Source organism: Eptesicus fuscus, chromosome 5 (assembly GCF_027574615.1).
Source record: "Eptesicus fuscus isolate TK198812 chromosome 5, DD_ASM_mEF_20220401, whole genome shotgun sequence".
NCBI classification, from domain to species: Eukaryota; Metazoa; Chordata; class Mammalia; order Chiroptera; family Vespertilionidae; genus Eptesicus; species Eptesicus fuscus.
The window spans coordinates 94,025,225-94,037,741 of NC_072477.1; the positions used below are offsets into that span (position 1 = coordinate 94,025,225).

At 41.6% G+C, this 12,517-nt stretch overlaps 1 protein-coding gene and 2 pseudogenes across 3 annotated transcripts in view; 1 reads left to right on the forward strand and 2 right to left on the reverse strand.

The window, feature by feature from the left end:
• Positions 1–3,909, reverse strand: part of LOC103294057 (protocadherin alpha-C1-like) — a 32,996-nt pseudogene extending 29,087 nt beyond the window's left edge.
• MINDY3 (MINDY lysine 48 deubiquitinase 3) overlaps positions 3,674–12,517 on the forward strand; it is a 104,617-nt gene continuing 95,773 nt past the window's right edge. For all 3 annotated transcript variants that reach the window (XM_008150419.3, XM_028158887.2, XM_028158888.2), the window contains exon 1: positions 3,674–4,001. In XM_008150419.3, coding sequence (XP_008148641.1) covers positions 3,908–4,001 — 94 coding nt within the window. In that variant the 5' untranslated portion in view covers positions 3,674–3,907. The remainder of the gene's footprint in view (positions 4,002–12,517) is intronic.
• Positions 6,996–7,294, reverse strand: LOC114234742 (protein CEBPZOS-like; annotated as a pseudogene).

Sequence of the window (12,517 nt, forward strand, 5' to 3'; positions counted from 1 at the left end):
AAATGAGTATGAAATAGTTTTAATAACCTGTTTAGAACTTACTAATTTTATTGTAGGGTAGATTTTTAAAAAAGACTTGATTTCTCCATGATAAGTGGTGGTACTAATACACTAAATTAGGAGTTGAGGACTTTCAGTTGGAGAATTGTTCTTTTCATGGAAATGTGTAGGACACAGGTAATGAAGCTATTGTGCTTTTATTTGTCATGGAAGTTTCGGGAAAAACAGAAAGAGAATTAAACACAGAGTTAGAGTTTGATAATAAGGAATTAATTTTGTTACTGTGAAGTAGTAAAGATGGCTATAGAGAATTAATCAGGATGGAAATCTCAGCCCGGTTTTATGGAAGTGTCCTGACTTGAATTAGAGAGAAAAGTATTACTAATAAAACTTATATATGAACTGAAGTTTCTGATTTTTTAGAACTAAAGATCACTTATGCAAACTATGCACATCTTAATGCTACACATCAGTTTAATCAAAACTATAGATTGTCTTAAGGGGGGAATGCTAAAATATAAAGCAATATAAATACTGGAAAGGAAACTTACATAATTTATAAGTCATTATATAAAAGAGGAAGGTATTATTGTCTTATACCCAATATAGATTCAACAAACTTCACTGGTTTTATATAGTTACTGAATAAATACATTTTAAATAAACATTAATTTGCATTTCTATTGTAGTCTAAGCAAGTTTTACAATTTAAATAACTAGTAAGTAATTAAGCAATATAAATAATTGAATAATAATCAAATATTCCTTGTTGAAAATGTCATGTTAAGACATTTTAAACTATAACCTAAAAGTGGAAAGGACATACATATCAATATCCACTCAAGATTTTGTCAGCATCACTATAGCTGAACACTAAGAAAAATCACAAATCAAGAAATATTCCTTTTTTTAAAACTTTTTTTTTCAATCCTCACCTGAGGATATGCCTTTTTTATTGATGAGAGAGACAGAGAAAGAGAAACATCAATGTGAGAGAGAAATGTTGATCCCCACAGGAGCCCCGACTGGGGATGGAAACAGTAGCTCCTTGGTATATGGGATGATACTACAAACAAATGAGCCACACCAGGTCAGGGCAAAAAATATTCCATTTAAAAAAAAATATTTTATTGATTTTTTACAGAGAGGAAGGGAGAGGGCTAGAGAGCTAAAAACATCAATGAGAGAGAAACATCGATCAGCTGCCTCCTGCACACCCCCCACCGGGGATGTGCCCGCAACCAAGATACATGCCCTTGACCAGAATCGAACCTGGGACCTTTCAGTTTGCAGGCTGACACTCTATCCACTGAGCCAAACCGGTTTTGGCAAAATATTCCATTTTTTTTAAAAACATGTTTTTATTGATTTATTTTAGAGAGAGAAAGGAAGGGAGAGGGATAGGGATATAGAAATATTGATGAGAGAGAAACATCAATTGGCTACTCCCTGCATGCCCCCTACTGGGGATTAAGCCCCAAACCTGGGCATGTGCCCTGACCAGGAATCAAACTGGTGACCTCTTGGTTCATGGGTCTACACTCAACCACTGAGCAACACTGGCCTGGCAAGAAATGTTCCATTTTTAAAACTACATTTTAAACAAATAGCTTTTTCTCCATATCTATAGATAATTAATAACATCTATCTGTATATTAATAGGAAGAAAATAACTGTGATGTATTATATTTCCATATATTAATGGAAAGCAAAAGTGTGACAGACCTTTCAATTGTGATTTTAGAGGTTTGCCTCCTTTAGGCTCTATGAACACAAACCCTTCTTTATCTTTCAGGAAGAGAATTATGCAAGATGTAAACCACCATGAAAGTATTAGACACGAGAGGCCCAGTGCACGAATTCGTGCATGGGTGGGGTCTGCCTGGCCTGCCCCAATAGGGGCCGATTGGGCAGGGCCGGCCAGGGGGAGGGGCCGCGGGCAGTTGGCCGGCCCGGTCCCTGTTTGACCTCCTGGTTGAGGGGAAAATTTGCATATTAGCCTTTTATTATATAGGATATAAGTGTACTTGTCAATACTACTGGTATATCCCTGATCCCTCACTTGCTGGAAGATAGTGAATTCTTAAGTTACAGTAAAGTTTCATTCCTTCACTAATACTTACTGAAATTCAGCATTGTTCAAGGCTCCATACTAGTACTATGAATAAGACAGGTCCTTGGCTTCCATAAATTTATATCTTGGGGAAGAATAAATAATTCTCTGCAAATATAAGAATGACAGTAATTGTCATAAACTAGTTATAGATAAGGTAGGTACTATGAAATTTTAGAAGCCAAAGTTTTTACTTTAAATGGTAAGGACTGAACAAAGCTTTATTAAAAAGTGGCATTTTTACTAAGTCTTAAAGAATAGGTAAGGTTGGTTTGCAAAAAATAGGGTAAAGGAAGTAAAAATTAAGAAGTCTATGGTTATGAGTCAGGCACTTTGAACAATTCTTTTTAACTACAGAAAGGTTGCTGAAGTCAGAAATAAAGTATAAATTAGCAAATCCCTCTTATTTGCAACCTATAAGGAACCCAACAAATTTTAAAATTCAAAGGTCAGAGAATGTTAAGATCTCTTCTTTTTAAGCAGCACAAAGTTTCCACACACACTAAATTGAACGGAATGCTTGACAATGATGAAAACCTGGACTTGAGCTCAGGTGTTTCTCATACACCCTACATTCTCAAAACGTAGAGATGAGAATGCTCTACCATTTACAAACAGGCTACTTTCCATCTGTTTTCCTACAGATAGCTTTGTCATTCTGTGTTACACCTGGTAGAGACATTTCTAATGCACATTATGCCATGTTTGGTTATGTGTGTGTGGCTTTTTTTTTTTTTTGGTTATGTTTTTATTAGTTGGTTCAACTTTATATGATTTCTCCAGGCACAGAGGCTGACGGCCTTCAAACTAATGGGGGGGAATCTCGACACAAACATGCATGTTTCTTCACTGAGACTCAACCATGGTCTTAGCATAAATATTACAAGTTTTAAAGAATAGTATATGCTCTAGGCCAGGCGTCCTCAAACTACGGCCCGCGGGCCACATGCGGGTGTTTTCGCCGTTTTGTTTTTTTACTTCAAAATAAGATATGTGCAGTGTGCATAGGAATTTGTTCATAGTTTTTTTAAAACTATAGTCCGGCCCTCCAACGGTCTGAGGTACAGTGAACTGGCCCCTGTTTAAAAAGTTTGAGGACCCCTGCTAGGCCATAGGGCTTGGACTTAGCCTGCAGCTAAGACCACAGCTGTGTGCAGAGGAAGTGTCCAAGGTTTCAGAAAAATGGCAGCGCCCACGGATGTGCCTTGCCTGCCAATACTAGAGCTTCCACTCTGCCCTGGCCGGCGTGGCTCAGCCTGTCGGAGCGTCCTTTTACACCAAAAGGTGGCGGGCTCCATTCCCGGCGGGGCACACACCCAGGTTGCGGGTTCAACCCGGTCGGGTGCGCGAGGAGGCCACCAATCCATGTTTGTCTCCTACAGCGACGTCCATGTCTCTCTCTCCCTTCCTCCCGGTAAAATGAAAACATTCCGGGCCAGGCCCTGAGCTCAGGGACGACCAGCGGCTTCCACAGAGGTCCGCACCTCTGTCCACGCCCACTTCCGCTTCCGGGGAGGTGACTCCCGGGTTCCTGGGTGTGGTGGGGGTGGGAGCGAAAGAGGAGCCGGAAGTGGGTGGTTCGGCCCTTCCGGTACGGGAAACTTAGCTGCCGCCGGAGTGGTCTTGACAGGCGCAGTGTCTGTATGCAGCTCTTTCTCCTCTCGCCTGCCTCGCGCCTGAGCTGCCGGCGGCTTTGGCTCTGCCGTCCCGCAACTCCTGTCTCCGGAGCCGCCCCTTCCCCATGTTCCGGGGCGGGAGTCCTGAAAGCCAAGACCCGTTCGCCGGTACCCCGTCATGTCCGAACAGACTAAAGAGCTGGTGGAGCTGGTGTGGGGCACCAAGAGCAGTCCCGGTCTGTCTGACACCATCTTCTGCCGCTGGACGCAAGGTACCCGGGCTGGGCTCCCGCTTCCAGCGCCGCCTCCTTTGCTCTGGGTCCGGCCCTGACGCTTCTCGCGCGCCCCGCACTCTGTCCCGGTTCCCATGCCCCGCTCAGACACTGGACTTTCCAGAAACGCCCTGCCTGCCTGGGAGGGAGAGGTTGAGTAGGAGAATGGTTCCATTAGAGGCCGGAGCGCCTCAGCCGCTCCCTGGACTGCCCTTCGGCTGGCGAGGAAAAAGGGTGGCTGGTGGGCTGCAGTGACGCCCAGGCGTGCCGTGTGCCCGGGTGTCAATTTCCCGAGAAGTGCTGGGGTCGCCTGAACCTTTGGCACCTAACGAGGCTTTCTGCTATTGGCGTTCGGTCTGGTTTTAAAGGGAGGGAAGTCCACTGCAGGGTAAGATGGCTAATCCCCAAAGCAATTTTGTTGCTTGTGTTTCAATTATGTGGCGAGGCATGGTTCTCACTACATAAATACAGCGTTGCTTGCTACAAAGTGTATCTGTCACAGTTAAAAGGTACATAAATCATAGCATTTCCTGTGGCAGTCTAATTACCCAGTCAAGATTTTGAGTTATATAAGAAGTTTTATTGATAATATGAATAATACTGAAATAATCACACTTATTAAATTTATGCACTGTGCCAGGCCCTTCACTAGGCACTGTATACCGAATTCTTAAGTTTTATTACTAAAACACAACCGACATATGACTTAAGGTGACTTAAGATAAGACGGGCAAAGTTAAGTGAGGTGAAGAGCATAGTCTTTTGTTAGTAAGGTATCAGTAATGTAGGTGTGTATGTAAAACAGGCCAATAAATAATAGCTATTTATTACTATTATTATTAAAACTTTTTTTAAAGAGAATACCTATTCTCAAAGGATTTGGAGGAATTTTAGCATAGTAAATCTGTCCCTACTTCAAAATGTGTATTCTGTAATAGAAATTCAGGTATAAGTAAACCTTTCCTGCCTCCCAGATATTTATCTTTTAACAGCTGGTAAAATTAGGATAATAATGTATTATCATCAGGTTAGTCTATCACTATTGTTTTGCAGATGAGTTATGAAGGAAGGGTAAATGACCAGGCCAAAGTTGCACACAAATTGATAGAAATGGGAGTGGATTTATGTGTAATTAGTTTGACTCTTTTTACACATTTGGTTAAGTCATGTAACTAATATTTTCTGAAATGTTGGACACCCACATTTGCAAATTTTACTTTGAAAACATACTTTCCACTTTTATTTATTCTAATTGTGAACAGCTGTAAAGTACACAAGACTGTGGAGGATTAAGAAAATTTTACTTCTCCTGGAATTAGCCAACATTAATTAAATACTTACAGTGTAGAAAAAGGTAATATTCAGCTTCATCTATATTAATACTATAATGTAGATTCAAGGAGAATTCAGAGAGGCAGTTCTTGTAATGGTTAAGAGCAGGCTTTGGAATAGGCATACTTGAGTTCTTGGTTTAAGTTATTCTTTATTTAAGCCTCATTTTTCTTCTCTGTAAAATGCAGATAATAGAGGTGTCAATCTTATAGGGTTGTTGTGAGGATTAAAGACATGTAAATACACTTAGGCGCTTAGCACAGTACCTGACATATAGTAAATACTCGGAAAATGGTAGCTTAATTTAAAAAGTGTTTGGTTGTAGAGTAAGCCAAAGATCTCTCTCTGGTAGGCACTTGACAATTACAAGAAATTATTATTTATTTGAGGGATAATCATTATTTAAAATAGAACTTTATAATGACATTCTAATGCTCTGCCATCTTGTAATCAACGTAAGTTCCTTAACAAGATTCATTCAATCAATACCATTTCGAAATAAAGGATTTATTTATTTTTTGGCTTTTTAGAGAGTGCAGTTATATTGTGTATATGTAATTCTTCAAGGTCTTACATTGATCAAGGTTTCAGGCAATCAGATACATGTTTTTAATTTGGCACCTCTGAATCAGAAGGACGTTGTTACTGGTTTGCTATATTAACCGTTTTATTCACTTATTCATTCTTAGAGACAGAAACCATTGCTAACAATTGCTGTGGCAGTCATTTGGGATTGTGGGACTAGGCACAAGAGACACTGCTCTGCTGTACTTGCCTTACTGCATTCATAATGTGACATTAACTTTGGTTTTAATTCAGTCTGTAACTGTGCTTTGAACTGGCGACTGTAATCTCATTAGTCAGTTGGAAACAAATGATAGGTGCCAGTAGTTTGGAGTAAATATTAATAAAATTATCCTAGGGATATTTCATTTATGAAACTATATTGATTGGTCATGTTCAATTGTGTTTTTTTTAAATCCTCACTTGAGGATATGTTTTTATTGATTTTAGAGAGAGAGGAAGGGATTATATATATATATATATATATATATATATATATATCACTCGATTGCTTTCTATATGTGCCTCACCTGGTGATGGAATCCACAAGCTAGGTATGTGCCCTGACCAGGAATTGGACCCACAACTTTTTTTTTTATTGATTTTTTTTTTTTACAGAGAGGAATAGAGAGTTAGAAACATCCATCAGCTGCCTCCTGCACGCCCCCACCTGGGGATGTGCCCGCAACCAAGGTACATGCCCTTGACCGGAATCGAACCCGGGACCCTTCCGTCCGCAGGCCGATGCTCTATCCACTGAGCCACACCAGCCAGGGCTGGACCCACAACTTTTGATGTACCGGAGGATGCCCCAATAACTGAGCAATCCAACTAGGGCAGATCTTGTTAAATTCTTTTGATGTGTTAAAACCGTAAGCTGCAGGGGTTTCCATAGTACAAAGTCTTGCCCCCCACCCCCCTGTCTTAATTGATTTGGCATTTTTATTTTTATTTTTTGAGTGGTATAAACAAAACTTTATTTATAACATAATAAACATACTTTCCATAAATTTCTTCACAGTTAGTCCAAAGACTAAAACCTCTGGCTTAATTAGAATTTACATTTTGCCTTAAATATTCCAAAATCTATCCATGTCAACTTTGGAAATTTATTCGTGCCTGATACTATAAGGTAGGGTAAACCCGGATCAGTGGCCAAATTCCTAACTTTTGCTGTTCAACCATTTTCCTTGATCTTGCTCTCTGACTCCATACATTCCAGAATATTCAATGGATTTGTAATAAACTTCCAAGATGAAGGGAAATTTCTTGCTTATTGTTTGCCTAAAATCTTGGCTTGTATCCATCTTATTAAACAAAATATATGCCCAGAAATTCAGCTACTAAAACTCCTTTAAAGATCTTGTTTGCCAGTGGTTCCAAAGTGCGGACCATCCTGAGTCTCGTGCACTAGGGCTGCGCGTGCGTAAGGGCTCGATTTGGCATTTTTAGATAACATGTCAAACAACAAGCCTTAAGAGTGGCACATAGTTGTTGTTTTTTAAAATCATTTGGCAGTTTCAGATAATTCTCTCCTGCAAATCCTTTTTTTTTTTTTTTAAAGAGTAGGTTTTGGGGAGTTTGCCAGTTTTTATTTTAAAGGAAAGAAGTCACATAATTTAAGAGTTTTAAGTTTTTTTTTAACTTGGAAAATTATTCTCTCCTTCCTGCTCTCCTTCTACTCAGTTGAGGAAAAGCATATATTTTCTACCTCCTTATTCATAAGCATCATTTATTCTCCTCTCCCTTCTGCCCACAAACTACAAGTATTCCAAGTCTCTGCAGCTTAGATTTAGTAGGGTGGGAGAGAAGACAAATAATAAATACAATATAGCAAAAATTAAGTATATATAATAGTTAGAAGGTAAAGGAAGAGGGAGTTATGGAATGGAGTAGCCTGGATATGCCTCATTTGAAGATGAGATTTGAGCAAACACTTTAAGTAACTGAGTTAGTAATGCAGATAACTGAACAATCAAACAAACAAAACCCCCCAATGTTCCGGGCAGGGAGAATGGCCATTATGAAAGACTTAATGCAGAATATTCCTGGCTTTTTGTTCAAGGAACAGGAAGGAGGTTAGTTTGGCGGAAGAGGGAATGAGGGAAGGGGAGAGTAATAAAAGATGGGGCAAGAAATAATATGCCCCAAATTATATAAGGCTTTATAGGCCATTTTAAGCTTTGGCTGTTATTCAGAATGCAATGAAAGGTCATTGAAAGGTATAGAGCAAAGGAAAGACATATGGGACAAGTTTTTAAAGGATTGGTCAGACTGCTGTGTTTGAGGATAGACTGTAGTAGATTGAGTGAGACAACAAGATCAAATGAGAGACAGTTGTGCTAATCCAGGGGTGTTGGACCAGGTTACTAGTAGTGGAGATGGTAAGAAGTAGTCAGATTGACCACATCCCAGCTGAACCAAAATAAAAGTCATCTAGATCAAACAGAAGCAAATATTAATCTTATATAAATGAAAACATTTTGACTTATTGGAATTTGTTTCTTTTTTTAAAAATATAAATTTTTTATTGTTTGGAATTTGTTTCTTTTTTTAAAAATATAAATTTTTTATTGTTTGGAATTTGTTTCTTTTTAGTATTGATTGTCTAGTTCATTGTTTGGCAAACATTTTCTGTCAAGGCGAATGTCTTTATTAACTATCTCTGCCATTGCAGCAAAAGCAGCCCTAGATAATATGGGTGTGGCCATGTTCCAACGCTGCATTTATGAAAACAGCCTGATCTAGATTATAAACTCTGAAAAACCATTTTCCCCCTTTTTAGCCCCCTTTCTCCAAATTTTATTATGGTTTTACATAATGATTAGCCAGAAAGGGAGAAACCTAGTTTTGCTATTTATAACAATTCAGTGGTATGGTGTTTGTTTTTTTTGGGGGGGTTGAGGGGGAGGAGGTCTAGTTAATTGAAATGAGAATTTTGGACTTTCAGTCAAGGCCAGTTTTTGTAACATAATATTAAAAAATGAGATTTAGCCGAAACCGGTTTGGCTCAGTGGATAGAGCATCGGCCTGCGGACTGGAAGGTCCCAGGTTCGATTCCGGTCAAGGGCATGTGCCTCGGTTGCGGGCACATCACCAGTGGGGGGTGTGCAGGAGGCAGCTGGTCGATGTTTCTCTCTCATCGACGTTTCTGGCTCCCTTCCTCCCTGTAAAAATCAATAAAATATATTAAAAAAAAAATGAGATTTAACAAATAACTTAGGAAAACTTAGGGATTAGTTAAGATATAAGTATAAAATATATTTAGGAAACAATACATTTGGATTCAAATTCCAAAATATAGTTGGATGCTTATTATAAAGTGATTTAACATTTTATCAAAGTAATAAAATGATACACAAGTATCATTAATTTTTCTTCCAAAGTGAGGATAAGTTAAAACTGGATCATATCATTTTAGATATTTTTGTTCCTGTTGAAAGCCTTTTATTTCTCTAAAATATAGATTTTTCCATTCTCCAACATACATAAATTATAATTCACCTAAAATCCAACTTTTTAAAACTTAGTTTGTAATTTTATATGATAGTTTATTTCTTAGTCCTTTGAATATGTAATCTTTTTTTTAGTTCATACTATCTTATATTTGTATTATGATTTACAGTTTTTAAAAATCTTATTTAATCCTTGCAACAATTCTGAGAGCTAGCAAAGGACAAATATAGTTATCCTCATTTCTATAGATGAGGAAACTAAGGACTGGTACAGATGTGACTCAACCAATATCGTGTAACTTGTAATGACAAGCCACGTCTTCCTGTGGCCTTTTGTTTACATGGGAGACTAGAAATGTAGAGGCAGTAATTGTCAAACTGGTTTGAATAGTGTATATTACATAGTAAGTCATCTATATATATAAAAGCCTAAGCGACTATTATGACCGGATGACCGGATAACTAGCCAGTAGCTATGACGTGCACTGATCACCAGGGGTCAGATGCTCAACACAGGAGCTTCCCCTGGTAGTCTGTGCACTCCCACAGCCAACCTCCCGCGGCCGAACAACCTCCTGCGTTCCCTCACCCCCTTCCCCAGCTACCTGGCCAACCTCCTGTGGTCCTTTCCCCTGGCTTCCCACTCTGATCAGCCCCGATCACTGACCAGGCCAAGGTACCCCACCCGTGCACGAATTCGTGCACCCGGCCTCTAGTCTATACTAATAAAAGGGTAATATGCTAATTGAACTGGGAGACCTTATGGACGTCCTTCCGGACAAAGCTATGGTGGCAGGGCCGAGGCAGAGGCGGTTAAGGGTGATCAGGCTAGGAGGGGGGGGTAGTTGGGGGTGATCAGGCCAGCAGTGGGGGCCAGTTGGGGGTGAGTAGGCCGGTGGAGGGGGCAGTTGGGGGTGAGTAGGCCGGTGGAGGGGGCAGTTGGGGGTGAGCAGGCTGGCGGGGGGGGGGAAGTTGGGGGCAATCAGGCTGGTGGGGGGACAGTTGGGGGTGAGCAGGCCAGCAGTGGGGGCCAGTTGGGGGTGAGTAGGCCGGCAGTAGGGGGCAGTTGGGGGTGATTAGACCGGTGGAGGGGGCAGTTGGGGGTGATCAGGCCAGGAGGAAAGGGCAGTTGGGGGTGATCAGGCCAGCGGGGGGGAGCAGTTCGGGGCAAGCAGGCTGGCAGAGAGGGCTGTTAGGGGCAAGCAGGCTGGCGGGGGGGGGGGCAGTTGGGAGCGAACAGGCCAGCAGGCAGAGTGGTTAGTGACGATCAGGCAGGCAGGTAGGCAGGTGAGCGGTTAGGAGCCAGCAGTCCCGGATTGTGAGAGGGATCGGGTCAGACATCTCCCAAGGGGTCCCAGATTGGAGAGGGTGCAGGCCGGGCTGAGGGACAACCCGCTCCCCCCAGTGCAGGAATTTCGTGCACCAGGCCACTAATATGAAAATAAAAGACTGGAAAATTCAGAGGTTCATGGCTGAGATTTAAATTAGTTGTGAGTTATAAGACTGACAAAGACTTCTCTGTCCATAATACAGTGGAATGGGATAAAAAATGGAATATTTAGGATCAGAAGTTTTTGATGGCTATTTCTAATCTAATCAGAAAAAACAGCCATTTATGATAAGTTAATTCTATTTAAAACTAGGCAATCCTACCTAATAATAGACAAATATGCAAATTGACCATACCTCTGACACACCCACAAGCCACGCCCACAAGCCACGCCCACAAGCCAATCAGAGCGAGCATGCAAATTAACCCAAACCAAGATTGCTACAGCCACAGAGAGCAAGGTTTCCTAGATAACAGAGGAAGCCAAGCTTTTCGCCTGCCCTTGCCAGGCCTAAGCCTCCACTCAAGCTACAAAGTTTCAATTATAGAAGGTAGATAAATTCAAACAAATGGTGGCAGATTGGAGCTTGAGAGAGCAGGCCAGGGTTGCCGCCAGCAACAGGGGAAGCAAAGCTTTCCGCACACCCTGGCCGGGCCCACCTGTTTAAGGCAACAAAGTTTCAATTATAACCCCAACAGAAATGGCTGCCGGCCTCGGAGGGAGCCCCAGGCTTGGCTCCACTCCAGGCTACAAAGTTTCAATTGTAGAAGGAAAATAAATTCCAGATACCAGGGCCTCCGCTTGGGTTGCTAGGGGGCGTGGCTGGCCTGCAAACCACCACAGGCCCCTCGCTCAGGCTGCCCCACGCCCCAAGGGAACCCCCACCTGATCCGGGACACCCTTCAGGGCAAACCAGCTGGCCCCCACCCCTGTACCAGGCCTCTATCCTATCTAATAAAAGAGTAATATGCAGATTGATCATCACTGCAACACACAATATAGCTGCCCCCATGTGGTCAAAGATCCTGCCCCCATGTGGACACAAGATGGCCACCACAAGATGGCCAGCAGGAGAGGGCAGTTGGGAGGCACCCGGCCTGCAAGGGAGGGCAGTTGAGAAGGACCAGGCCTGCAAGGGAGGGCAGTTGGAGGTGATCAACCCTGCAGGAGATGGCAGTTAGGGGTGACCAGGCCTGCAGAGGAGGGAAGTTGGGGGCAAACAGGCTGGCAGCAGAGTGGTTAGGGGATGATCAGGCTGGCAGGCAGAAGCGGTTAGGGGCAATCAGGAAGGCAGGCAGGCAGGTGAGCAGGGATCGGGCCTAAACGGGCAGTCGGACATCCCTTGAGGGGTCCCATATTGGAGAGGGTACAGGCTGGGCTGAGGGACAACCCTCCTCCGTGCATGAATTTCGTGCACCGGGCCTCTAGTAATCTGATAAAAGAACAAATGACAAGGAAAATAACTATGTCCTTAAAAATTCAAACTCAAGTGAAACCTTGTAAAAGGAAAAAGCTACTTAGCATAGTCCTATTTTAGGGTAGAATACTTAAGTTATATTTAGCTGACTTTATTTCATTTTAAGCTCCAATAACCTTTGTTTATTATCAGTTAACACACTCAAATATATATACTGTAATTAAACAGTTGGCATAACGCAGATCTGCCTAGAATTTTCTCCATGGGGTTTTTATATCTAAAGTACAAAAGCAACTCACTGTAATACAGTTTAAACTATAAGCCCCACCCATGGTTCTTGAAAATTGCATTACATAATTAGTGATTTTATGGAAGGCAAGAATGTAAACCCATTACTAACTTATATTTCTTACATAT